Genomic DNA, 27,619 nt, shown 5'->3' on the forward strand with positions numbered 1-27,619 from the left:
TTTAGCATTTATACCCTGGACTGTGCACATCGTCAGATGTTCTCCTGTGTCTTTCTCTCAGATGTGGGACATGGGGTGTGGGCGAGAACAGCCTCAGCTTCCTCGTTCCCTTTACAGTCATGCCCATGAACAGACCCCGAAGGAAACAGTCCCCTGGCGGGTGGGCTCCCTCTTTGTCCTTCTCAGCAGGCAACTCCTTCTGCCCTCTGGGCGTGGGTCTCTGGCCTCCTCTGATGCACTCGTTCACCTGCGTTGGTGCAGGGAGGGGTTGTAAATACATTTGTTTAGCACAGAGGTTCTGCAACGTTTTGGCTCCAGGACCTTTTACATCCTTAAAACTTTATATTCTTAAAACTCACTGACTTTGGTTTATGTGAGTTTATCTATCAATAATCACTGTATTAGAAATGAAAACTGAAAAATTTTTAAAAATTCGTTTGCTTATTCATCTAAACAACAGACCATGACACGTTGTATTCGCTTCCTAGGGCTGCCGAAACAAAGTAGCACAAACTGGGAGGAGTAAAACAGCAGAAATCTGTCCTCTCAGTTCTGGGGGCCAGAAGTCTGAAATCCAGATGTTGGCAGGGTTGGCTCCTTCTGGAGGCTCCATGGGCATCTGTTCCAGGCCTGTCTCCCGGCTTCTGGTAGCTGCTGGCAGTCCTTGGCCTGTAGATGCATCACTCCAGCCCCTGCTCCCTTTTCACACGGTCTTCTCCCCCTGTGTCAGTGTCCAAATTTCCTCTTTTAAGAACGCTAGTCACTGGATTAGGGCCACTCTAGTCCACTATGACCTCATCTTAACTTGAGTGCCTCTGCAAAGACCCTATTCCCAAATAAGCTCACAGTCACAGGCATCAGGGATTAGGGCTTGAACGTATCTTTTTGGAGGATATAATTCAATCTATAACATGTTAACAAAACACTTTTCTGAAAAAGTAACTGTATTTAAAAAATTTGATGTGCTGTGATATCACACATCATATGCTGTGTGTGTTTTCTACTGCTGCTGTAAGAAATGACCAGAGACTTAGTGGCTTAAAGCAGCACAAACTTACTGTCTTACTGTCTCACAGTTCTCAGCAGTCCAAAATGGGTCAGCGGGCTGCTTCCTTCTGGCAGCTCCAGAGGAAAATCTGTTTCCTGGCCTCTTCCAGCTTCTAGAGGCACCCCATTCCTAGGCTCGTGGCCCCACAGCGCTCTAGCGTCTGCTTCCATCGTCCCATCCCCTCTGACTCTGGCACCCTGCCTCCCTCTTCCACTTGGAAGGGCCCCTGTGTTGACAGTGACCCACCCAGAGAATCCAGGGTCATCTCCCATCTCAAGGTCCTTGACTGAATCACACCTGCACAGTCCCTTTTGCCGTGGAGGGTGGCATGTTGACAGGCTCCCAGGATTGGGACATCTTTGGGGGCCATTTCAGCCTCCCACATGTGGCCTGTGGAAAATTGTACTGTATATTCACAAGACAACAAGAGGGGGAAAGGCAGATAGTGTGTCAGTAGGAGGAGAGGCAGCAGCAGCGTGAAAACAGGTCTGGCCTGAGCCCTCCTGAATCTCTCTGGCCTAGGTCCCCAGGAGCCCCCCGCTCGCCTGGAAGCTTGGATTTGTCTCATGTGTCCTTGTGGTTTGATTCAAGTTGCTGTCTTTTGGCAGGAATAACCCAGAAGTTCTGTGTCCTCAGTCCAGCGTATCATGAGACTCAGCATGTCTGTCACATTATTGGCGATCACGGTTAAACGATGCCTGCCTGGTTTTTCTGCTGTGAAGTTACTGTTTTCCCATTTGTAATTCTTAACTAATTTGTGGCATCTGTTAATGGTTCTTCCCTGAATTAATAATTACCATGATGTTTGCAAAATGGCGAATGTTCTTATTCTTCATTCCTTAGTTGGAATTCTCCTGTAGGGAAGGTCTTTTACGTACTTACGCCCTCTATTTCAGTATCTGAGTATTTACATTCATTCACTCGCCCACACTCACGTGCCAGTGTGTGTAGAATGGTCAGCTCGCGCTCCCGCCTCCAGTTCTAGTCCAGTGCTACACAGCTCATTCTGGCTTTCTCCCCTCCCATATTTGTAACACCTTTCTAATCATAGAAAAGCAGCTTCCGTTTTCCTCAGTATTTTACTTACCTGTTTGATCCTAGAACACTCACATGGTTGTTTTAGAATTGCTAACCCACTTGTGAGGAATGAAAGTCTACTCAATGGACCTAGATATGTGTGCACATCCTTTTTGTCAGTAGTCTGAGACCACATGGTCAAAATACTACGTTCAAAAGAGTCTTGGGTTATTTCCTCCTGCTTCATTGTGGTTATATTATTCATTTTAGGCTCATTTGTTTCTGTTTGTATTTCGTTTTTTACTCCATTTTTCTCCATTCGTGATGATTTTATCATTACTGTTTTTTTGAGTATTCAAAACATTAACGTGGTTGCAGAGGTTGCAGTCGTAGTTCAGTCAAGGTAAGTGTCCTATTAGTTTCCGGTTTATTCTTTCTTTGCTTTTTTTTTTTTTATTTTTTTTAATTTTTTTATTTTTTCCTTTTTCTCCCCAAAGCCCCCCGGTACATAGTTGTATATTCTTCGTTGTGGGTCCTTCTAGTTGTGGCATGTGAGACGCTGCCTCAGCGTGGTCTGATGAGCAGTGCCATGTCCGCGCCCAGGATTCGAACCAATGAAACACTGGGCCGCCTGCAGCGGAGTGCGCGAACTTAACCACTCGGCCACGGGGCCAGCCCCCTTTCTTTGCTTTTTTTAAAAGAAGCAGATACAGGTATATTTTACTTACTCTTCTCTGTCTCCCACACACAGGATTGTGTTGTGTTTTGTCGACACTTGTCTGTATCTTGCTCTTCTGAGGCGTCCTGGGAGGCCTCACCTCACAGAGACCCCTCTCCTCGGCTCTTGGCTCCCTCCTCTGGATCTTCCATGTCTGTCCAGCCATTGGTGTGGCATGAAGATTGTTTCCAGTGTTTTGTGGTGACAGACTGTGCTGTCACGAATAACCTAGTGCATCCGTACTTTCATCATGTTTGAGGTGTTTCTTTTTTTTTTTTAAAGATTGGCCCTGAGCTGACATCTGTTGCCAATCTTCCTCTTTTTTTTTGTCCCCAAAGCTCCAGTACATAGTTGTATATTCTAGTTGTAGGTCATTCTAGTTCCTCTGTGTGGGATGCCGCCTCAGTGTGCCCTGAGGAGCGGTGCCATGTCCGCGCCACTGATCCAAACTGGTGAACCCCAGGCCACCAAAGCAGAGTGTGCGAACTTAACCACTCAGCCATGGGACTGGCCCCTCAAGGTGTTTCTTCAGGGTAAATTCCAGGCAGCAGGGCTGTGGAGTTCACAGTGACTTGTTGGCAGCCCTGTCAGATGCTGCAGACGCCCTGGTCACGGGGAGCAGTTTGCATTCCCACCAGCAGCAGGCACAAGCCTCTGTGTCCTAAGGGCCTCACCAGCAGAATATGACGTCAGTCTTTTTAACTCTTGCCATTTTTTTCTAAAGATTTTATTTTTCATTTTTCTGCCCAAAGACCCCCAGTACATAGTTGTATATTTTTAGTTGTGGGTCCTTCTAGTTGTGGCGTGTGGGACGCCGACTTAGCGTGGCCTGTTGAGCGGTGCCATGTCTGCGCCCAGGATTCAAACTGGTGAAACCCTGGGCCACTGAAGCGGAGTGCACGAACTTAACCACTCAGCCATGGGGCCGGACCCTACCCTTGCCATTTTAATAGATGAAAATGGGTCTTGATATGATTCTGATTTGCTTTTCTCTTAGAAGTGAAACTAAACATCTTTTCAGCAATTCAGGGACTATGTGTTTTCAATAATGGCTGTCCTAATAGATGTGAAGTGGTCCATGTCCTTAGTTACCACCTGCTGTCTTTGTTCTGTCCTGGGAGACCACAGGACACTAGTCCCCTCTCCTTACCCTGCTCTTATCGGGGACAGTTTCTCAGACTTTCCTTGTTTCTGAGGACCTTGATGCTTTGGAGGAGGATTGGTCAGGTGTTTGTAGAAAGTCCCTTAATAGGGATTTGTCTGATGTTTTTCTCTTGGATTTACTGGGGTTGTGGGAAGAAGAGCGCAGATATAAATTGACCTTTTCGTCACATGCTATCAAGTGTCCATACTGTCAACTCAGTGTGACTGACAACTCTTGATGTCGACCTTGATCCCCTGGCTGAGGTCATCTCTATCAGGGTCTTCACCTGATAGGAAGGAGGGTCTGCCCCTCCTTTCCACTCTGTCCTCTTTTGGAGAAGGTCACACTTAAGGAGTGGGGGTTATTCACATAGGTGTCAATCTCATGACCGTGCGTTAGGCAGTGATTGTTTAGAAATGACACCAACAACACAAGCACCGAAAGAAGAAATAGATAAGTTGGACATCATCAGATTTAAAGACTTTTGTGCTTTAGAGAACACCATCAAGAAAGCAAAAAGATAACCCACTGAACAGAGGGAATTTTTTGCCAATCTAAAATATGTCAGAAACTCTTATAACTCAAGGAGAAGATAACCCAGTTTAAAAATGGGCGAATGATATAAACACATTTTTTCAAAGAAGATGTACAAATGGGCCAGTATGCACATGAAGACACATCATTAGTCCTCAGGGAAATGCAAATCAAAACCACAATGAGATACCACTTCATACTTAGGAGGATGGTTATTATCAACAAGATGGACAGTGACAAGAGTTGATGAGGATGTGGAACAGCTGGAACTTACGTACATCACTAGTGGGAACGTGAAATGGTGCAGCTGCTATGGAAAGCAGGCTATTCCTCAGAAAGTTAAACATGGAGTTCCCGTGTGCATTAGTCTGCTTGCACTGCCTCAACAAAATACCACAGACTGGGTGACTTCAACGGCACAGACTTATTCTCTCCCACTTCTGGAGGCTGGAGGTCCAAGATCAAGGTACCAGCAGGGTTGGTTTCTCCTAAGGCCTCTCTTCCTGGCGTGTAGATGGTGAGATCCGCTGTGGCCCTTGCTGGACTCAGGTGGTGGTGTGTTTTTCTCATCAGGAGGCACACAGCAGTGGGTTCACTGTTTTGATAGTAATGCCGTTATGCTCAGTGCCTAGATTCATTAATTATTGGGGGATTCTGAGGGGGGAGGGACATGCTGACTCTGTCATTGAATTGGTCAGGAATAATTTTATAAAGTTACCATTCACCTCATCTGCTGTTTGGTGATACCATTCTCTTTTTTTGAGGAAGATTATCCCTGAGCTAACATCTGCTGCCAATCCTCCTCTTTTTGCTGAGCACCCGGGATCTGAACCGGCAAACCCTGGGCCACCAAAGTGGAACATGTGCACTTAACTGCTGCACTACTGGGCCGGCCCCATGGTGATACCATTCTTGTAGGAAGGCAGGATAAACGCTTGATTCCCGCTCCCCCCCTTTATTTTCCCAATTTTCAAATTTGGGAGTTTGAATTTATTCCCAACTTATTTTTTTTAATTGAGTTCCTAATAGTTTACATCATTGTGAGATTTCAGTTGTACGTTATTTGTTGTCTGTCACTGCATAAGTGCTCCCCTTCACCCCATGTGCCCTCCCCCACCCCCTTCCCCTGGTCACCACTGAACTGCTTTCTTTGTCTGTGTGTTTGTTCACGTTCCACATATGAGTGAAATCATCTGGTGTCTGTCTTTCTCAGTCTGGCTTATTTCACTTAGCATAATTCCCTCCAGGTCCATGCATGTTATTGCAAATGGGATGAATTTGTCTTTTTTATGGCTGAGTAGTGTTCCATTGTGTAAATATACCACATCTTCTTTATCCAGTCATTGGTCGATGGGCACTTGAGTTGCTTCCATGTCTTGGCTATTGTAAATAGTGCTGCAATGAACATAGGGGTGCATATGTTACTTTGGATTGTTGATTTCCAGTTGTTTGGGTAGATACCCAGTAGTGGGATAGCTGGGTCATATGGTATTTCTATTTTTAGTTTTTCAAGGAGTCTTCATCCTGTTTTCCATAGTGGCTGCACCAGTTTGCATTCCCACCAGCAGTGTGTGAGGGTTCCCTTCTCTCCACACCCTCTCCAACATTTGTTATTTTTAGTCTTAGTGATTATAGCCATTTTAAGAGTTGTAAGGTGGTATCTTAGTGTTGTTTTGATTTGCATTTCCCTGATGATTAGTGATGTTGAACATCTTTTCGTGTGTCTGGTGGCCATCTGTATATCTTCTTTGGAAAAATGTCTGTTCGTATCCTCTGCCCATTTTTTGATCGGGCTGGTTGTTTTTTTGTTGTTCATTTGTGTGAGTTCCTTATATATTATGGAGATTAACCCGTTGTTGGATATATGATTTGCAAATATTTTCTCCCAATTGGTGGGTTGTCTTTTCGTTTTGATCTTAGTTTCTTTTGCCTTGCAGAAGCTCTGTAGTCTGATGAACTCCCACTTGTTTATTTTTTCTTTTGTTTCCCTTGTCTGAGAAGACATGGTATTTGAAAAGATGCTTTTAAATTTGATGTCAAAGAGTGTACTACCTATATTACTTCCAGGAGTTTTATGGCTTCAGGACTTATCTTCAAATTTTGATCCATTTTGAGTTTATTTTTGTGTATGGCGTGAGATAATGGTCTACCTTCATTCTTTTGCATGTGGCTGTCCAGTTTTCCCAACACCATTTATTGAAGAGACTGTCTTTTCTCCATTGTATGTTCTTGGTACCTTTGTCGAAGATTAAGCTGTCTGTAGATGTGCGGTTTTATTTCTGGGCTTTCAATTCTGTTCCATTAGTCTGTGTGTCTGTTTTTGTACCAGTACCATGCTGTTTTGATTACTGTGGCTTTGAGGTACATTTTGAAGTCAGGGATTGTGATGCCTCCAGCTTTGTTCTTTTTTCTCAGTATTACTGTAGCAGTTTGGGGTCTTTGCTTGCCCCATATGAATTTTAGGATTCTTTGTTCTATTTCTGTGAAGAATGTCATTGGGATTCTGATTGGGATTGCGTTGAATCTGTAGATTGCTTTGGGTAGTATGGGCATTTTAGCTATGTTTATTCTTCCAATCCATGTGCATGGAACATCTTTCCATTTCTTTATGTCATCATCGATTTCTTTCAATAATGTCTTACAGTTTTCATTGTATAAGTCCTTCACCTCCTTGGTTAAATTTATTCCTAGATACTTTATTCTTTTTGTTGTGATTACAAATGGAATTGTATTCTTGAGTTCTCTTTCTGTAAGTTGGTTATTAGAGTATAGAAATGCAACTGATTTTTGTAAGTTGATTTTGTACCCTGCAACATTACTGTAGTTGTTAATTATTTCTAATAATTTTCTGATGGGTTGTTTAGGGTGTTCTTTACATAAGATCATGTCTGCAAACAGCGAGAGTTTCACTTCTTCACTCCCTATTTGGATTTCTTTTATAAAACTTTCTCTTGTCTGATTGCTCTGGACAAAACTTCCAGTACCACGTTGAATAAGAGTGGTGATAATGGGCATCGTTGTCTTGTTCCTGTTCTCATAGGGATGGCGTTCACTTTTCCCCTCTTGAGTATGATATTGGCTGTAGGTTTGTCATATATGGCCTTTATTATGTTGAGGTAATTTCCTTCAGTCCCCATTTTGTTAAGAGTTTGTATCATAAATGGCTGTTGGATCTTGTCAAATGCTTTGTCTGCATCTATTGAGATGATCATGTGGTTTTTATTCCTCATTTTGTTAATGTAGTGTATCACATTGATTGATTTGCGGATGTTGAACCATCCCTGTGTCCCTGGTATGAATCCCACTTGATCATGATGTAGGATCCTTTTGATGTATTGCTGTATTTGTGTTGCCAATATTTTGTTGAGGATTTCTTCATCTACATTCATCAGCAATATTGGCCTGTAGTTTTCCTCTTTTGTGTTGTCCTTGTCAGGCTTTGGTATCAGAATGATGTTGTCCTCATAGAATGTGTTAGCAAGTGTTCCATCTTCCCTAATGTTTTGGGATAGCTTGAGAAGGATAGGTATTAAATCCTCTCTGAAAGTTTGGTAGAGTTCTCCGAGGAAGCCATCCGGTCCTGGGCTTATTCTTCAGGAGACTTTTGTTAGTGTTTCAATCTCTTTCCTTGTGATTGATCTGTTCAGATTATCTGTTTCTTCTTGGTTCAGCTTTCGGAGGTTGTAAGGGTCTAAGAATTTATCCATTTCCTCTAGATTGTCCCTTTTATTGGCATATAGCTTTTCATAGTATTCTGTTACAATCTGTTATATTTCTGTGGTATCCATTGTTATTTCTCCTCTTTCATTTCTAATTTTATTTTATTTATTTATTTATTTATTTATTTATTTATTTATTTATTTATTTATTTTAAAGATAAAAGCCCCTGGTACATAGTTGTATATTTTTTGTTGTGGGTTCTTCTAGTTGTGGCATGTGGCATGCCGCCCCAGCATGGCCCGATGAGCAGTGCCATGTCTGCACCCAGGATCCGAACCAGTGAAACCCTGGGCTGCTGAAGCGGAGCGCGTAAACTTAACTATTCGGCCACTGGGCCAGCCCCACATTTCTAATTTTATTTATCTGAGCTTTCTCTCTCTTTTTCTTTGTAAGTCTGGCTAGGGGTTTGTCAGTTTTGTTTATCTTCTCAAAGAACCAGCTCTTTGTTTCATTGGTCCTTTCTACTGCCTTTTTTGTTTCAATAGCATTTATTTCTGCTCTGACTTTTATTATTTCTCTCCTGCTGACTTTGGGCTTTGTTTGTTCTTCTTTTTCTAATTCAGTTAGCTGTAGTTTGAGATTGCTTATTTGGGATTTTTCTTGTTTGTTAAGGTGAGCCTGTATTGCGATGAATTTTCCTCTTAATACGGCTTTTGGTGCATCTCGTATGAGTTGGTATGGTATGTTTTCATTTTCATTTGTCTCCAAATATTTTTTGATTTCTCCTTTAATTTCTTCAATGATCCATTGGTTGTTCAATAGCATGTTGTTTAGTCTCCATGTCTTTGTCCTTTTCTCAGCTTTTTTCTTATAATTAATTTCTAGCTTCACAGCATTGTGATCGGAAAAGATGCTTGTTATTATTTCAATTTTCTTACATTTACTGAGGCTCACCTTGTTTCCAAACATATGGTCTATCCTTGAGAATGTTCCATGTGCACTTGAGAAGAATGTGTATTCTGCTCGTTTTGGATGGAGTGTTCTATATATGTCTATTAAGTCCATCTAGTCTAGTTTTTTATTTAATTCCACTGTTTCTTTGTTCATTTTCTGTCTGGATGATCTATCCATTGATATGAGTAGAGTGTTGAGGTCCACTACTATTAGGGTGTTACTGTTAATACCTTCTTTTAGGTTTGTTAATAGTTGCTTTATGTACTTTGGTGCTCCTGTGTTGGGTGCATAGATATTTATAAGTGTTATGTCCTCTTGATGGAGTGTCCCTTTGATCATTATATACTGTCCCTCTTTGTCTCTCTTTACCTGTCTTATCTTGAAGTCTACTTTGTCTGATATAAGTATCGCGACACCTGCTTTCTTTTGTTTGCCATTAGCTTGGAGTATCATCTTCCATCCCTTCACTCTGAGCCTGTGTTTGTTGTTGGAGCTGAGATATGTTTCCTGGAGGCAGCATATTGTTGGGTCTGTGTTTTTTTATTGGAGAATTCAATCCATTTACATTTAGGGTGATTGTTGATATATGAGGGCTTAACGCTGCCATTTTATCACTCGTTTTCCAGTTCTCCTGCATTTCCTTTGTTTCTCGTCCTGTGTATTTTGGTCTACCAATTGAATTATGTAGTTTATGTTGTGTTTCTTTGTTTTCTCCTTATTTATTATTTGTGTCTCTGTTGTGCTTTTTTGTTTGGTGTTACCATGAGGTTTGTATTCAAATCTCGTAGATAAGATCCTCCATTTTCTGATAGCCTCTTATTTTCTTAGACTAAACTGATTCAGTCCCTTTCCTCTTCCCCTCCTAAGTTGTTTTTCTCACATCTTATTCCATCTTGTGTTATGATTTTATGGTTACAATGACAAGGTTATCTTTGTTTTTGGTGTTTTCCTTCCCTTTATCTTTAATGCTATACTTGAGTATTTGCTAACCTGTTCTGATGTATAGCTACAATTTTATGCTTTTGCCTACCTATTTATCTTCTTACTCCATGCTTGTAACTCCTTTCTCTCTCTTTTTTTTTTTTCAGGTATGAGGGCCTTCTTGAGGATTTCTTGTGGCGGGGGTCTCGTAGCTACAAATTCCCTTAGCTTATGTTTGTCTGGGAAAGTTTTTATTTCTCCATATCTGAAGGATATTTTCATTGGATAGAGTATTCTTGGCTGAAAGTTTTTGTCCTTCAAAGATTTGAATATGTCGTTCTAGTCTCTCCTATCTCCTAGCCTGTACGGTTTCTGCAGAGAAATCTGCTGAGAGCCTGATAGGGGTTCCTTTGTAGGTTATTTTCTTCTGCCTTGCTGCCCTTAGTATTTTTTTTTGTCATTTACTTTTGCCAGTTTCACTACTAAATGCCTTGCAGTAGGTGTTTTTACATTGACAAGTCTAGGAGATCTGGAAGCCTCTTCCACATGGATTTCCATCTCCTCTAGGTTTGGGACATTCTTTGCCATCATTTGTTTGAACAAGCTTTCTGCTCCATTCTCCTTCTCTTCTCCCTCTGCAATACCTGTAATTCTTATGTTGCATTTCCTAATGGAGCCAGATATTTCTCGGAGACTTTCTTCATTTCTTTTTAGTAGTATTTCTCTTTCCTCCTCTGTCTGGAGCATTTCAACATGTCTATCCTTGATTATGCTGATTTGCTCCTCTGTGATGTCCACTCGAGCATTCAGGGAATCCATGTTTTGTTTTCTCTCTTCCATTGTGTCTTTCATCCCCAATATTTCTGATTGATTCTTCTTTATAGTTTCAATCTCTCTTGTGAAGTAGCTCCTGAACTCGTTGAATTGTTTCTCTATGTTCTCTTTTACCTCGTTGAATTTTTTGATGACAGCTATTTTGAATTCTTTGTCATTCAGATTACATATTTCTGTGTCTTCAGGACCGATGTCTGGGTACTGGTCTGGAGATTTAACATGATGTTTGATACTGCTAGAGGGCGTGGCTCTGTTTTTGCGCATGGTTTTATTTGGTCGCAGTTACCGCCTGTTGCCACTGGGTGTGGGTCAAGCACTGCATATTCTGAGCTCTCTGCATTCCGCCAGGATCCCAGGCACTGAACCGGCACTGGGCGGGTTGTGGGAGGGGCGCTTTCTCTTGCGTGCTCTCTGGGTTTTCTTGCTCTGCCCTCGCTATCTGCTCTCCTGGGTTGTTGGCTTGATGAAGTCACCCCTGCGTTAGCTTTCACCTTGGTAGGGGCTTGCCCCTAGGCTGCGAGGTATCTCAGGGATCTTTGATGTTCCCGAGGACGAGTATCCCCTCCCCCGTTCCTTCCCTCTCAGAGGCCGCATGTGGTGCCGGATCCCAGTCTTTTGGGGAGGGAGCGAAGTTTTCTCTTACCCCGTTCCACCTGCTGTAAGGGGAGCTCCCACCTCTCGGCCCTCTGTCATAGTATGGCTGCTTGGATCTCTCCGATGTCTTTTGTGTTGTGTGTGGATGTGCTCTGTTGGAGTGTGAATATCTTTTTTGTTCTTTGGTGGAGGGGAGAGAGTACTGGGAAAGCTCACTCTGCCATGATGCTGACATCACTCCTGTATTCCCAACTTATTATTGGTCCCTTGTCACCCTCAGGAGGGGAGTAGTTTTTAATGTCATCAGCAGGCATGTGTATTTAAACACAGATGATGGTGTTAGTTCATTGTGAGTCTCATCACTATTGAACTCAGGGGTCCCATCTTCAGCTGTTGTCTCGTTGGCTCCTGTGTCCTTTTGACGTGGCCCAGTGGTGGCTGATGGGGAGTCAGCATGTTCCACACTCATCCGTGCTTTTCCTGCCTCAGACCTGGAATCAGCCACATCTCCAAGAAACCCTGGTTTCTTTTGATGGGAGATGGTATCGCAAGACCCACGGTGCGGGCACTGGGACACTCCCTGTTGCTGGGTTGGTCATTGTCCTGGGTTTCTGGTGGATGGAGCTAGAAATCGTGTCCACATGTGCATGTTCACACAGTGTCTCTAAAGGCGAGACACCCGTAAGCTCACACTGCTGCTTCCAGGTCAAGTCCGGGCTGCAGGGGTTGTAGAGCCTCCTCTCCTTCCCGTCTCCTGGCCTCCCAACGTGGACACTCCAGGCACGGCTCTTCTGGAGGCGGGTGGTGGAGCTGGGTGGTGCAGGCAGTGCATTGCCCGCTTTTCTCTTGCCAGGGCTGAACATGGAGCTGGAAGACATTGCAAAGCTCAAAAGTAAGTGTCTCCCTCCCCTCCTGCTCTCTGCTTGGTGGGACCTGCCCCTGACCAGCCCTTGTCTCTCAGTGATCCTGCTTCGTCTGGAGGGGGCCATTGATGCTGTCGAGCTGCCTGGAGATGACAACGGCGTCACCAAGCCAGGGAGGTGAGGGATTGGGAGCTGACCCCTTGACCCCCGGCTCTGCCTGGTGCTGAGATGGAAAATGGGTATCTGGGGCTCTGTCCTTGCAGTGTTCCACCTGGCCCTGGCCACCCGGTGGGCGTTGCTGGTGTCACACACCAGTGGGGCTTGTTTCATGTTGGGAGGCCCAGGAGGGGCTGCCAGCTTTTCATTGGATGGTTGAGGGTGTTGGGACCACACGCTTGTTGGCACTGCTGGGGCTGAGTCTTCCTGGTCCAGCCCTTGGTTTCCAGTGCAGTCACCTTTTAGAACGAGACACCTGATTCCGTGTGCATCTTCTGTTAGGATGAGAAGTGCCACCTGTCACCTCTTTAGGCCTCTAGTTGGCCCAGAATGTTCTGAGCATTCCACAGACCTCCAGTCTTCTCAGCAGCCCGGGGCAGCAGGGTTTATTTCCTGTAGGCAGATGAGGGATCGTGGCTAGTGCACAGCTGACAGCTGTGCTGGGATCCAGGCCTGGGTTTGTTGAGGTGTGGAATGTTCCGGAATGGGCTGGAGCACTGGGCTGCCTGCCTTCTCCCTGAGCCCCTATCTGCTTCACTGTGCTCAGCCCCTTGCAGGGCCCCTAGTCACTTCCCAGATGAACCAAGCTCCTCTGCCTGCCCCATCCCGCCCACCCTCCATGTGCCCAGACCCACAGGGCTTTCCCTGGTCCTCCTCCAGCTTCCGCTGCGCTCCTTACCTTCTCTTTCCACAGCTGCTCTTCAGGGTCCCTGCCCACAGCCACCGCCTCAGGGAGCCCTGATGACCACCTCCTGACCCCCATCTGAGGCCTGAGCCCTGGGGCTCTACCTTTTCCTCGGAAGGCAGGTCTCCAGCAAGCAGCTCTCCCCCAACCTGGGCTCTTGAGGGCAGAGGCCTCTTCCCTCCAGGCTTCGCCTCCCCCAGAGGGCTCACAGCTTGTTTCTGAGTGAAGGAAACTTGAAAGGCTGCTGGCCATTGGGTTCCCACAGCTCCGCGTGGTCTCCCGCGGGCCTGAGCCTCCTCTCTTGTCGGCAGCTACATCTTCGAACTGTTTGCTGAAGCCCAGATAACGTTTCAGACCAAGGGCTGCATCCTGGACTCCCTGGACCAGATCATCCAGCACCTGGCAGGACGTGAGTCCCCAGCCCACCCTGCGTCTGTGGCCACCTGAGGCTCCCTGGGGCCTTGGCTCAGGGCTGCAACTGCTGTACCCTCAGGAGCAGGGACTTGGCCTCTGGAGCTCCCTTTCTGATTGGGGCATTTGTGCCATGTGACCAGCACCATCCAGCTTTGGCATTTCCCTGTCAGCCCCTTTTAAGGAGAGCAGCGAGGGTCCTAGTTGGGTCAGTGAGCTCTGGGTCTCACTGGCCTCTTCCCCAACCTCCCCACCCTGCCTGTGGCCCGTGTCCACTCAGAGGGTTTCCATGGGACTACTTCCCAGAGGCTATGCTGCAGAACCCACTTCTGCTGGGGAGGGTCTTGTCTCACCTTGGACACTGGCCTTACCTCATTCCTGGGCTCTGGGGGGGCGCCCAAGCCTCCCCAGCCTTATTTGGCCACAGAGTCTCTTTTCTCATCCCACTGACCGCCCCCCCCGCCCCCCTGGAGTTACACTGTGAAGAGTGGGCAAGCTGCCCTCTGAGGGCTCACCCCATGGCCGAAACTGGGTCGAGGCGGAGCTTGGCGGCATGAGCTGCGCTGGCTCCTGAGGCCGAGGGTCTGGAGCCTCCCCTGATGGCGTGGGATGGTCAGTGCCTGTGCTCTCACAGGTGCGGGGCTGTTCACCAACACAGCAGGACTGCAGAAGCTCGCAGACATCATCCAGGTAAGGACCAGCCTTTGAGGAGGACGCGGCCTCTCCTTTCCTGGTGGAAGTTTGCGTGGGCACTTGCTTCTTCTTCCAGAGTGGTAATTGGTTCCTGATTTGGAGGCAGGACACGGTGCCTACCCCATGAGCTTCAAATCAGCAACCCGTAGGCTCCTTTCCGCTCGTCCTGAGGGCACCCCGTGGACTCCGAGGGAGCCGGCCATGCTGGCAGTGCCCCTGGTGTTTAGACAGGCCCAGCAGCTCCTGCCTGGCATGCTGCCCACACGTTTTCTCAGATTTTTTCCTGAAACAAGTTCTCAGAGGAAAGTCAAAACGTGAACCCCTCACAGAGTGGGGGGCGTAGACTCTCCCCCTGACCCCATGTTCGCAGAGCGGGGACGCACTGTGACCCCAGCCCTGTGTCTGGCCACCAGGCTAGCCATGCCCAGAGAAGTGTTCCTACATCTAGGGTGTCCAGGTAATGCCCGTGGGCCAGTGTGTGGAGTCAGCAGGCATGGTCAGCACGTCCCCCGAGCCGGCCAGCCTCATTCTGGGCTCTGGGATCTGCTTTAGGGTGGGGTGGGGACAGTCGCAGGGGTGGCTGAGCCCCTCCTCTGCCACGTGCAGACCCCACTCTTCCCTGGCCAGGCCACCAGTGGGGACATCACGTGCCTCAGGCCTGCTGGGCGTCGCCCTCTCTGCCCCCAGCATGCTGTCCTCGGGCCCAACACAGCCACTTCCCCAGCTAAAGTGGACGAGCCAGAGCCTGCTCCCCCTCAGCTGGGAGGCTGCTTGGCAGGCTGCCAGGGGCCAGTGGCATTTGCAGGTGGTCTGGCCCCTCTGGCGCCTCACCAGGCCCTTCTGACAAGGACCCTCAGCAGCTGTTGGTCCTTGGTAGGTTTCTTGGTTGAGGCACGGGAGGTCCCGTGCCACGTCGTGCTGTGCGTGCCTTCTCTCCACACTGCACATCTAGCCTGGGGTGATCGGGGTGACTGGGGCGCTCGAGGTCGTGAGGGCTGGCGTGGGCACGCCTGGATGTGTGGCGGCCTGACGGCCCTGGTTCCACACCAGCCTTGTTCACAGTGCGGCTGCTCTGTGTCTGTGCTGCTGGCCTTGGGAGGTCTGGCATGGGGTGGACGGGCAGGGAGGAGCCAGGAGGAGTGCAGCTGCAGCCCAGGGAGAGCCAGGTGCGGCTTTTCCACAGACCAGGCTCAGGCCCTGGGCCAGGGGCCTGGGCTCAAGCTACCTGCCCGTGGCCAGCTCTGGCCTTCACCCCCAGGGGTTCAGTCTCCTCGTCTGTGAGTTGGGGCCAGGCTGAAAAGCAGTAAGCGTAACACTGGAGGAGGGATGTTCTGGCGTCTTGTCCTGGAGGGGCCAGGCTCTGCTCTCCTGTCCTCCCAGCACTTCTCTGAGCGTGCAGCTGACGTCCATGGCCTGGTGTGACTGCTGGGCTTCTGGGCAACCCTGACTCCTTTGGCTGTGGCTCCTGGCTGCCCAGCTGCCCTGCCCCGGGCCCCTGCTCTTGCGAGGTGGGCCTGTCCCTCCAGAATGCCCTCTGCCCCCTTCTCCCCACCACTTTCCTCATGGGTCCCTGCAGATGAGCAGGCCAGTGCACCAGCAGCCACTGTCCCCTCCCCAGGTGCCTCGACTCTGAGGCAGCCCCGCAACTCCAGCCCTCCGTCTCAGTCCTGCACAGCCCTTTCCTCCCCGGATGCCCATTTATGGAGCAGGTTTCCCCTCCAGATTCTCTGGAACCCAAACACTGCTCACCCCATTGGTCTGGAATTTCCTTTGGCAGCTGCTCTCAGTAGCTCCTGGCAGATGACTCCGCATCCCCTGCCTGTCCAGGGTTGACTGCGGGCCAGATTGACATGTGGCCTGTCCCCTCCAGCCAGAAGAAGTGTGACTGGTCAGTTGCTTGTTTCATAGCTGATTCCTGAGTCCTGCAGGTGCCAGTGTGGGGCAGCTCTGTGGGGAGGCAAGTGCGCTGGGCAGGTGTGGACAGGGACACGGTATGCTGCTGGCCTGGCCCTGGAGCACTGGCTGCCAGCTGGGCCTTGGCAGAGTGGTGGGCTGGCCAGACAGGTAGCCTGCGGTGAATACTCGAGAAGCTCAGGGCTGCAGCTCGAGACCCCCGGCTAAGCCGGAGATTCTGCAGCTCTTCAAAGTCAAAGCCCTCCAGGTTTGTGTGAGATAGAAGGTCTCATGCCAGGGCAGGTGGGCCTCGGGATGGAGAACAGGCGGCAACAGAGGGGAGCCCCGGAGGTGGTGTGAGACTCACTCAGCCGCTGAGCTAGCCCCGACAGGAAGCCCATGGTCCCAGGTGCTGTGGGCATCAGGCAGGTTGGGGGCCCAGCGAGCCACTTGGACAGTGCTGCGTGTAGAGCAAGGGAGACAGCAGTGACAGGTGCTGCCAGGCAGGCCACTGCTGGGCAAGGATGCTGGCCTTTATCTAAACTGTCTGTCCCTCAAGGCGTGAGGACCGCTCCAGGGCCAAGGCGCACTGGTTTGTCAAGGAAGCCGTTGCCCCCAAGCGGCCTCACACCTGCTGCTGGCGGCCCCTGGCTCCATGATAAAATTGCGTGTGCGTTTCCATTCCCACAGGCAGATGCTTGGTGAAGCGCAAGGCCAGTGTGCGTTTCCGTCCCTGCGGGCGGACGCTTGAAGTGCGAGGCTGGGCGTTTGGCCGCCTGGACAGTACAGATGGCTTTTGAAGCTCCTATCACTTTCAGTGTTCATCACGGACCACACCATCTGTAGGCCACGCTCTAGGCCAAACTGTGTGCCTATGCACGCACACAGACATGATACACCGCAGCCGCCACCAGGCTGTGCCTGGTGCTGCACTGTGCTCTCCCACCACACACACCTCGGGGTAACCCAGGTGCCTCGAGGTGCCTGCCTTCCTCTAGCCGCATGGGTTCTTAGGACTCAGGGCATCAATCCATGCACACAGCACACTCCTCCACTGGTCTCCTGTCTTCTGTTTTTATGAAGGGCTTGGGAGATGAGGCTTCACGTTGTCAGCTCACGTTTCTCCTGCTCCCTCGTGTATTAGAGTCCCGAGGGCTCTGGGCCGTGATGATCACCTGCTCTTCTGCTTCTACAACACACAGCAGAGTTAACACAGCTTTGCGTGTGGCTTCTGACCCAGCTGACATCACCTGAGAGTGATGCGAGGGCAGAAGTCTGATTTATTCTTCCCAACACAGTGAGCCAGTTGCCGAGCATTGCTGACCATGCAGGGCCCCGACCCCAGCACTTGGGCCCCTGCTCTGTCGGCTCATTTGCTGCACGGTTTGTTTGCGATGGTTTTGTGATGTGTTTGGGTATCAGCCAGAACAAATTTCTCCTCGTGGTTCCTTTAAAACATGTCTTGGCATTTTCTCCACCAGGTGAATTTCAGAGTAGCTTGTTCACTGTGAGAACCCTGTTGTGGTTTTGCCTGGGATGCCCTGGACTTCCAGGTTATCTTGGGGAGAGCCAGCACCTGTATAAGAGCGTGTTTCTCCAGATTGGCCCGGTCTCTGTTCCCCAGGGAGGTCCAGTCTGCGTTCCAGAGGAAACGAAGTGCATTTCTGCATTTTATATCTAGTATCATATGCTTTCTGTTGCTATTGTGACAGGGGTCTTTTTAACCCATCAGTGCTTGTATGTAAGAAACCTAGCGCTAGCCCCGTGGTGTAGTGGTTAAGTTTGCACATTCTGCTTCAGTGGCCTGGGGTTTGCCAGTTTGGATCCCAGGTGTGGACCTACACCACTTGTCAGCCATGCTGTGGTGGCAACCCACATAGAAAGTGGAGGAAGATTGGCACAGATGTTAGCTCAGGGCTGATCTTCCTTAAGCAAAAAAGAGGAGGATTGGCAACAGATGTTAGCTCAGGGCCAGTCTTCCTCAGGAAAAAAAAAAAAGAAAGAAACCTATTGTTTTCATCTGTTGGTCTTGTATAAAGCTATCTTATTAAATTTTCCTTTTAGTTTTAGACGTTTCTCACTTGGTTTTCTTGAATTTTCTATGAAGAAAGTTCTATCGTTTGTAACATCCAGTGTTTTGTACCTTCTTCCCCAGTGTTGATCCCTCTTTACTTTTTTGTGGCTTGTTGCACTGGCTGAGTCCAATTCTATTTGTTTGACTTAGGGATCCTATTACTTGTGGGAGTAAACTAGGTTCCCCTCCCCTGGTCCCCTGACCCAGCCCCAGGGGAGAGGGGAGAGGGAAGCTGCTCCCCTGGGCCTGGTCCCTGTGAGGACATACAGACTGGTTGCTGAGGAGAGGGTCCTGCAGGGCAGCTGCACCTCCAGTGCAGTGAGGTCCCCAAGGGGAGGGGACAGGCCAGTGTGTGCTCCTGCCCCTTGGCCTAGAGCTCCTTGCTGGGGATTCTGTTGACTCGAAGGCAGGGGCAGGTGATGGCGATGCTGGGCGTCCACCTGTCTTTCAGTGTGTGGGGTCCCTCAGTAGGAGCAGTGGCCTCTAGTGTGTCCTGCTGACTTTGTCCCTCACCTCTGCCTTCCAGATTGTGTTCAGCATGGACCCTGCCGAGGGTGGCCCAAGTTCCATGGTGGGGCCAGGGGTCTCTCAGTCCTACAAGGTAGGGGCCACCTCTGGGGGGTGCTCCCGGGTGGGAGGTCTCAGCCCTACAAGCTGGGGGCCGCCTCCAGTATGCAGGGCTCCTGGGCTGGGCCTCAGGACACCTGTCCATTCCGCCCTTCCAGGTGCACATCCACCCCGATACCAGTCACCGGAGGACTGCTCAGCGGTCAGATGCCTGGAGCACCTCAGCAGCCAGAAAGCAAGGTGCAGAGCTGCAGGGGCCCGGACATACTCCGCTGCAGTGTGGTGGCACGACCAGCTGTGGGTCTCCTGGCTGGCTGTTAGTCCAGGCCGACTTCTCTGAGTCCAGCCCTTTCCGGGTGACCTCTCCACTTGCCCTTTCAAAGTCAGGGCTGTCAGAGCTAGAAAGACCTCCAAGGAGGCCTGCCCAGAGTCGCCCGTGGGTCTCCGCCAAGCCAGGCCACGGCCAGGCCTCTTGCCCCACTGGGGACGTTTCTGTGAGAGATCAGCACACAGGGAGGCCCCGGCACGTCGTGTCGGTAAAGACATGCTGCTTTCATGCCGTGTCTAACCAGGAGGACAGACTCTGGGCAGGCTGGGGCCGAGGCCACTCCTCAGGCCTCAGGGTCACATCTGAGGGGCCCACTGGCTGATGGTCACTCACGTCCTTCTGGTGTCGGCCCTGTTGCCCTGATACCCACTGTGAGCTCAGAGCCAGCCCTGTGTCCCACCTGCTCTGCGTTCCTCGTTGGCCTCAGCTGCTTCCATGTGTCCTGGCACTGGGCCACTGGGGATACTCAAGGATGGGATCTGTGCTGGGCACATTGCAGTTCTTGTATGGGGCTGGCCTGTCCTGGCCGTGGTGCGTGGGCCCTGGCCAGTGTCCTGGCTGCCCCAGGCAGAGCATATTACCTCCTCAGCTTGGCCTTTTGGGTGGCATTTGCAGCCCAACACATCTGGTCCAGCCCCCAGCCCTGCCAGCACACCCTTCCAGTCTCTCCAGACCCTCTTTGAGCCACACCCTTCCTTGGGCTGCCGTCTGCCGGCCCCGTGGAGCTGAGCGGGAAAGAAGAGCTGGGAGCACGGCCAGGTCGGTCGCCAAGCAGCCCACGTGCAGCCTCGGCAGCTCATTTGGCCTCTCTGAGCAGGAAGTGGCTTCCGTGAGAGTTGGGCAGACCAGTGCTCCCCTCACGCGGCATCCATGTGGTCACAGGAGGGAGTCTGTGCCTCGGCAGGGCCTGATGCCTTCCTCCACGTTTGCCCCCTCTCCCTGTGGGCGTTAATGCTGGTGGGGTGCACAGGTACCGAGGGTAAGTGGGGTGTGGTACCCCTGTCTTCCGTGTTCCTCCAAGAGCACGTGAATTCTCAGAAACAGCCACTCCCTGGGTTGGGTGTTTGTAGGAAATTAGTTCATCTCTGGTCTTACTGGGAAGCTGGGGGTACATGTGAGCAAGGGGTCAGGTGGGGGTCAAGGCTGGGCCTTGGACAGAGAAGCCCTGCTCCCTGGTCCGCACACCCCTCGCTCCCGTTGTTGCTGTTACAGGGCCAGTCCAGGAGCCGCTCTCCCCATCACAGGGCAGATCCCCCTCGTCAGGGTGAGAAAGGCTTCTCTGGTCCCAGAAAGTAGTTTGTTCTTTTCTGGAAATGTCCCTGCTGACCTATGACCTAGTCTTGACTTCAGAGTCGTATTGAAAGTCATTCTACTTGACTGTTTTAATTTCCCAAGCTTCCGGTGCCAACCGGGAGTGAGTAGGAGGCAGGCATGTCTGTCCTGTGGGGGCCGTGCCCTCGTGTTCTCCCCCGGCGGCCAGGCCCTTGTAGGAACTGCCTCGTCCCTGTGAACCGTGACCTTGTGGGCTGTGGCGTCACTGCTGGCTTCCTGCCTCCTGGGGACGCAGGCTTATGCTCCCTCTTTTGCAGTCCCGCCCGGAGCGTTGGGAGGCCCTGCTTCCTTCCCGGAGTGCGCTTGGGCCATTGCGTGGTGGCGGCCCCTGTGCCTGCTCTTTGCACCCTCAGCAGCACAGTGACCTCTGTGGAAGTCTGGGTTTGGGGTTGGCTGCCTCTCTGGAGGTGACCACAGCATCTGCCCCAGGGGGGCTGCTCTGTCTATGTCCTGCTGCCAGGACCCCTTGGGGTAGGATCCCCGCTTGCACGCTCAGCTCAGGGCTCAGATGAGCCCCCCTCAATCAGACTCATGCACGTGGGCCACGGGGCCCAGCAGCTGCCTGTGGAAGAAAGACACGAGGATGGTGGTCGGGGCAGCGGCCGTGGGCCTCCCTGCGGGGTGCCCCCACATCCCAGCCTCACACTTGTCACCCCCCAGGGAAGGTGCTCAGCTACTGGTGTTTCAGCCCCGGCCACAGCATGCGCGAGCTGGTCCGCCAGGGTGTCCGCACCCTCATCCTCACCAGTGGCACACTGGCCCCCGTGTCTTCCTTTGCTCTGGAGATGCAGATGTAAGCGTTTCCCTGTGCCCCCAGGGGGTCCCAAGGTCAGCCTCCCTGCTATGGGCCACAGGGGGTTCAGGGCCTCACAGGGGCCACCGCCTGCCTCCCTCCCTGTCACCGCCTCCAGCCCTTTTCCAGTCTGCCTGGAGAACCCACATGTCATCGACAAGCATCAGATCTGGGTGGGGGTCGTCCCCAAAGGCCCCGATGGAGCCCAGCTGAGCTCTGCGTTTGACAAACGGTAGGGAGCCTGGCAGGCACGGAGGGGTCGGGTGGAGCGCTGGGACCCTTGTGGCAGCAGCCTCCTGACTTTGTGCAGGTTCTCTGACACGTGTTTGGCCTCCCTGGGAAAGGCGCTAGGTGAGTGTCCACTGGAAGCCCTTGATCCAGGCTGGCCTGTCCTGGGCCTCCACCCCATTCTGTGGCATCTGGGGAGCCCTGTCTTGCACTCCCAGCTCTGTTCCCTGGCCTGCCTGCCCTCTCTGGGGAGCCAGGGGGGCCTGTGCAGATCCCCACTCCTGCTAACCAAGGCTGTGGCCCTTCCAGGCAACATCGCCCGTGTGGTCCCCCATGGGCTTCTGGTCTTCTTCCCTTCATACCCCGTCATGGAGAAAAGCCTGGAGTTCTGGCGGGTTCGTCCCCTCTCCGTGTGTCCTCCTGGGGGTGGGAGGGGAGCCCCAAATGGCCAGGGGTCTGGCAGGGCCTTTGTCTGAGATGGCAAAGGTGGCTGCAGAGCCACCCTCAGCTTGCCAGATGCGCTGGTGCAACGGCACCCTGACCCCACCTCCTCCCGCAGGCCCAGGACTTTGCCAGGAAGCTGGAGGCCCTGAAGCCCGTGTTTGTGGAGCCGAGGAGCAAAGGCGGCTTGTCAGAGGTCTGGGCCCACCTGCCCAGATAGGCCCCGCTGCCCATCATGGCTGCTCTGGGCTGGCTGCTTCCCTGACCAGGGGCTGTGGCCAGCTCCAGGCTGTTTGCCGGGCCTGGTGTCGCCTTTTAGAAAGTTTGGGCATGGGGCCGATAGCAGCAGGCCATCATGTCTGAGGGACTGCCAGGGAAGCGGGGCTCCCCCGACCCTAGCCCTGGGTCCCTGTTTTCTGGGAAACACTCTGGGTGCTGGGTACAGGTCAGCCTGGGAACCGATGCCATCAAGGAGCTTCCAGCACCCTGCTGGCCCGCCTCACAGCTGAGACACCCCGTAGTCTCGGAGGACGAGACCAGGGGTGTCTCTCCCGGAGGAGGAAGGGCTGGGCACAGGCTGAGCAGCTTCTCTTCCCAGGTGATGGACGCTTACTACAGCACAGTCGCCTCCCCCGGGGCCAGCGGGGCCGTGTTCCTGGCTGTGTGCCGGGGGAAGGTGAGGCCTCAAGCATCCACCCAGCACTCACTGGCCGGCCTTCTCCTGCCTAGTGCCTGTACCTGAGGGGGCTCATGGGTTGTGACCTGAGGGCTGCACCACGGTGGGGACAGGCCAGTCCCCTCCCTCGGGCCCCACGTCCAGCAAACACAGGAGGGCACAGCCCTACTACCCTGGCTGGGGCGAGCAATGGGACCCCACTCATGGGCTGCCAGCAGGAAAGATGGAGGAGGTTTCAAAAGTGTGAGAAGTTGGTCATGGGCTTCTGGGAGCCAAGGACCCAGGGAGGGCCTAACCCGAGGTTGGAGGTTTCTCCTGCCCTGACCATACCTGGGAGCGTGTGGCTGTGAGGATCTGGGCACAGGCAGACCCTTCGGGAAGGTCCCTGGGCTTGTGTGCAGGAAGTAGGGGGAAAAGAGTTCTCACCGTCCACCAGGTCAGCGAGGGGCTGGACTTCGCAGACACGAATGGCCGTGGTGTGATCGTCACAGGCCTCCCATACCCCCCACGCATGGACCCCCGGGTTGTCCTCAAGATGCAGTTCCTGGATGAGATGAAGGGCCAGGGCGGGGCCCGGGGCCAGGTGAGGTGTGGTGGGGCTGGGTGGGGGCAAGGGAGGGCTCCGTGCCCCCGTGACCAAGCCCCATGACCAAGTCCCCCACAGTTCCTTTCTGGGCGTGACTGGTACCGGCAGCAGGCATCCAGGGCTGTGAACCAGGCCATTGGGCGGGTGATCCGGCATCGCCACGACTACGGGGCTGTCTTCCTCTGCGACCACAGGTGTGGCTCTCCTCTGCTGCATGAGACCCCTGCCCTGCCACCTTTCAGCACTGGTTGTCCTGGGAGCAGCGCTGGCTGTCCCCTTGGCAAGTGTGAGCCCGGAAGGTGGGCTGTGGGGCAGGCAGGACTCCCGGGCTGATGGCCTACCACCCTGCTAGGTTCAGCTATGCGGACGCCAGAGCCCAGCTGCCCTCCTGGGTGCGCCCCCACGTCAAGGTGTACGACGGCTTTGGCCACGTCATCCGAGACGTGGCCCAGTTCTTCCGCATCGCTCAGAAAACCGTGAGTGCAGACGCCCAGCTGGCTGTGCCCTCACACCCTAGCCGGGGAAGGGGCTGAGCGGGACCCCCAACCACCTTGTGACTATCCAGATGCCAGTGCCGGTCCCCCTGGCTGCTGCCCCAAGTCTGAGTGAGGGAGAAGGTGCCGTCACGGTGGCCGTGTCTCCCAGGCCCCTGTCCACAAGGAAAGCCAAGACTTTGGATGTGCACGTCCCTAGCCTGAGGCAGAGACCCACAGGTGCGTGTGGCCAGGCTGGTGGCATGCTGGGCCTGATGACTAGAGGGCCCTGCCAAGCCTGTCTGTTGCAGGGTGCTTTGCTGCCCACACTTATGTTCTCACAGGACCGCTGGCCACCAGGGACGCTGAGGGCAGCCTGTGTGTGGAGTATGAGCAGGAGCTGGTCCATACCCAGCGGAGGCCCATGGGGCTGCTGGCCGCCCTGGAACACAGCGAGCAGCTGGCCAGGGGGCCTGGGGACCAGGCCATCCCCCAGGAGGAGGAGGTGTGGGTGCCAGGGGCCCTGGAGATGGACACAGACACCTAGACCCTGCCTGTCTAGCCTTGGGCACTTCCACACTCACTCCTGTAAATCCCCTTGTCGGATGGGCAGTTGGAGGTTTCAGCCCTCGCCTGCCAGCACTGTGTCCCCAGCATAGCCCCCAGCCCTCAGCTGGCACTCCTACACGCCCATTGTGGTCCTCTGTGGAGAGTCAACCTGACACTGCCCACTCAGGGTCCAGCGCCTGCTGCTCCCGAGGCTGGCCCTTTCTGGGTGCCTGAGCTGTGGGCGGTCTTGGTCCTTCTGCCCCAGGGCCTTTGCCCAGAAACCCATGATTTCCCGGCCTGACCCGGAGCTCCCTACTTCCCGCTGGCTGCCATTCCCTCCTCTGCTCCCTGTCTTGCTCTTGGCCCTGAAGTGGGCATCCTGTTCCTTCCCTCCAGTTCCCTTCAGTTACTGTAAAGCCACTTGCCCTGGACCCGCTCCCGTGCTTTGCCCCCTGCAAGCCACCAGGGAGGCCAATGATGGGACTTGGGGAGAGGGCCCTTCTCCCCACCCCGTGGGCCAGGCACAGTGTCACACGGGGCTTTGGGGACCCTGAGGGTGTGGGTCAGGACCACAGCTGTGTTGCCCTCAGGCACATCGCTCTACTTTGTCCCTCTTGAGTGAGAAGAGGCCTGTGGATGAGCAGAGAGGAGGAAGGAAGAAGATCAGGTTGGTCAGCGGCCAGGTACGTGAGCCACACACAGAGTGGGGATCTGGTTGGAGCCACAGGGCACATGTGGCTCTCAGTGCCCGTGCCCATGGCTGGTGGCCCCCAACCAAACAAGAGTGTGAAGTTTGAGTGGGCTGAGCCTGCTCACCATCCTAACTCAGCTGTCCCCACGTCTGGGAGCTGGGGTCCCAGGGAAGGGAGCTGGCTGGGCATGGGGCTTGGTCTTCTCATGGGGTCCTCATGCAGCTACAGGAGTTGAGGGGGTACAGAGTGGAGAGCGGCCCCGCTGTCCACAGCTGCTCCAAGGCCTGCTTCGCCCCCTCTTTTGTTTCGGCTGGAATGTTTACAGCGAGTTCCAGACACCATGCCTCTTCAGACTTTCCTCCAAACGAGGAGCTTGTTTGTCCTGCTGGCTCCCTCTCCAGGGCAAGCTCCAGGGGCCCCCTGCTATCCCAGCTGTTTGCGCTGCCCCGGTGCACTGGGACCGTGGCATGCACGGCTCCCCAGTCTCTCATTTTAACTTTTTATTTGGAGGCCGTTTCTCACCTCCATAAGCTCACAAAAACAGCACAGAGCTCCCACGTGCCCTCCCCAGGCAGCATCAGGTGGTACCCTCACCCATCTCAGACCTCCTTCACATTTCCGGGGCTCCTCAGCGTCTCCCCCACTTGGGGTAGCTCCTCCACACTTTGGAGTCACGCAAACTTGCGGTCAGATCCGAGGCTTTCATTTTGTTGCTTTGTTCCTTTGGGAGGGCACCTTGCGGGTGGCTGGTAATGTCCTCACAGACCCATGCCAAGCGGGAGTCAGGCCCCGGCCCTTTAAGCAGATTTGCTGTGGGCCTTCAGCTGGGCTGGCTCCCGAGGGAGGTTGGGCTGGGCTCTTGGCATGAGTGTAGATGCTGACGTGCCTGAGTGTGGGGAGGGTCTGCGTTCCCAGCCTCAGAGGAAAGCAATTAAGAGCGTCTGAGTTACAGCCCGAGCCAGGAAGCCTCCGGAAAGCCCCATGAGCTGCTGCCTTTGTCCATCTCCGCTGGCTTCTGGGAAGAACTGGGTGGTGCCCGGGGGACTGACCTTGTCAGGAAGTAGGCTGGGTGCCAGGGCCCTGGGCCTCCAAGGGCTGAGCTGGATAGGGACTGGGACGCCTGTCTGGTTTCCATGCTTCCTTGTCGAGAGTCCAGCGTCAGGGCCTGGGTTGTGCAGCAGAAATGGGGCATGGGGACGTTTTAAGTCCCCAGTACATTGGGGAGTGTCCCTTGCTGTGAGCTGACTGTCCTCTGCACCAGGGGCATTGCTGCAGCTGTGCCTGCCATGGGTGTGGTGCTTGGCGGGCAGCAGGAGCTCCCAGTCTGGGGACAGCAGACCCAAGCTCTCCCCCTTGCTGCTCTCAGAGGGCATGCCTGTTGCAAACTGGAGCTGCCATCTGTGGATTCTCTCCCAGCCCCACCTGGCTGCCGTGGGTGACCCCAACCAGGCCTGGCGCTGGACATGCCCCCCCAGAGACCGCCTTCCACGGGCAGCAGCCTCCACAGCAGCCTGCTGTCCCTGGGGGCATAGGAGGGTCGGTGTCATCTGACAGGGCACCTGGCCATGTGTCCAGCAGGAGGGACCAGCAGCCAGTGCACAGGCTGGCAGGGCCAAGCTGTTCATGGTGGCTGTGAAGCAGGCACTGAGCCAGGCCAGCTTCGACACCTTTGCCCGGGCCCTGCAGGACTACAAGGGCTCTGATGACTTCGAGGCCCTGGTGGCCTGCCTCCACCCCCTCTTTGCCGAGGACCCCAAGAAGCACAGCCTGCTCCAAGGTGCGCTGGCCTGTCCCCCAGGGCAGTGTCACAGTCATGGGGTGGGGACCACAGAGGACACTGGGCAGGCCACTGGGGTCCACGGTTGTCCCTGCTCCCTAGAAAAGGTGCAGGTGGGTGACCCACGGTCCAGAGCTCCCAGCCCTGCATGTTGGCTGCGGCATGTGGAACCCATGGGCCCAGATGCTCCTCCCGACAGGCTTCTACCAGTTCGTGCGGCCTCACCACAAGCAGCGGTTTGAGGAGGTCTGCATCCAGCTGACCGGCCAAGGCTGTGGATACCAGCCTGAGCACAGCCTTCCTCAAAGGCAGGGGGCACCACCGGCCCTGGACCCCAGCGGTGAGCAGGGCCCTACTCCGTCAGGACCATCAAACTCAGACCCTGAGGGTGAGGCAGCACCTGGGGCTTTAGGGTGGGTCTTAGCTCGGCCCACCCTCCCTGTCTCCACATGGGGGCTGGCAGGAATCACCACTGCAGGGTGGTGCCATGTAGGGGAGGTATGGGGTCCCCAGGGCATGCACCTGGCGAATCATGCATGTACTGGGTTCTGGAGCCGTCTGCCCACTGTCTCTACCTGGGGTGGACCCTGCATCTCCAGAGCCTGGGAGTTTCTGTTCCCATGTGTTAACGAACAGCCCAACCTCCCTGAGAACAGGTGTCATGGGCTGAGGGGTTGGGGGGTAGGAAGACCCCTCCCTCTGCCCCCGAGGGGGTACTTTCCAGCTTGAGAGTTACTCCTTCCCCTACTGGGCTTGGTGCCCATGAAGTGTCCTCGTGCCTGGCCCTCCAGCTAAGGGATGGGCTAAGTCCTGCCCCCTCCCAGCACTCGGCCGTCATGGGAGTGCACAAGTCAGAGCCCTCCTGCTGCGGGCCGAGTCTCCCCTGAACAGGCCTGCCTCCTCCCCAGGGACCACTCC

At 53.1% G+C, this 27,619-nt stretch overlaps 1 protein-coding gene across 7 annotated transcripts in view; it reads left to right on the top strand.

The window, feature by feature from the left end:
• The window catches only part of RTEL1 (regulator of telomere elongation helicase 1), a 42,376-nt gene that overhangs the window by 13,037 nt on the left and 1,720 nt on the right, over window positions 1–27,619 (top strand). For 5 of the 7 annotated variants that reach the window (XM_046678876.1, XM_046678872.1, XM_046678873.1 and 2 more), the window contains exons 11-30: window positions 12,278–12,316; window positions 12,386–12,464; window positions 13,500–13,597; window positions 14,234–14,289; window positions 18,786–18,860; window positions 18,985–19,066; window positions 21,147–21,279; window positions 21,398–21,511; window positions 21,590–21,630; window positions 21,817–21,902; window positions 22,067–22,144; window positions 22,547–22,624; window positions 23,061–23,207; window positions 23,289–23,404; window positions 23,563–23,686; window positions 23,776–23,923; window positions 23,995–24,188; window positions 24,823–24,915; window positions 26,500–26,701; window positions 26,901–27,089. In XM_046678876.1, the coding sequence (XP_046534832.1) occupies window positions 12,278–12,316; window positions 12,386–12,464; window positions 13,500–13,597; window positions 14,234–14,289; window positions 18,786–18,860; window positions 18,985–19,066; window positions 21,147–21,279; window positions 21,398–21,511; window positions 21,590–21,630; window positions 21,817–21,902; window positions 22,067–22,144; window positions 22,547–22,624; window positions 23,061–23,207; window positions 23,289–23,404; window positions 23,563–23,686; window positions 23,776–23,923; window positions 23,995–24,188; window positions 24,823–24,915; window positions 26,500–26,701; window positions 26,901–27,089 (2,172 nt within the window). The remainder of the gene's footprint in view (window positions 1–12,277; window positions 12,317–12,385; window positions 12,465–13,499; window positions 13,598–14,233; window positions 14,290–18,785; window positions 18,861–18,984; window positions 19,067–21,146; window positions 21,280–21,397; window positions 21,512–21,589; window positions 21,631–21,816; window positions 21,903–22,066; window positions 22,145–22,546; window positions 22,625–23,060; window positions 23,208–23,288; window positions 23,405–23,562; window positions 23,687–23,775; window positions 23,924–23,994; window positions 24,189–24,822; window positions 24,916–26,499; window positions 26,702–26,900; window positions 27,090–27,619) is intronic. The other 2 variants (XM_046678874.1, XM_046678879.1) reach the window with 2 other exon arrangements.

The sequence above is a fragment of the Equus quagga genome, chromosome 12 (assembly GCF_021613505.1).
Source record: "Equus quagga isolate Etosha38 chromosome 12, UCLA_HA_Equagga_1.0, whole genome shotgun sequence".
NCBI lineage: Eukaryota > Metazoa > Chordata > Mammalia > Perissodactyla > Equidae > Equus > Equus quagga.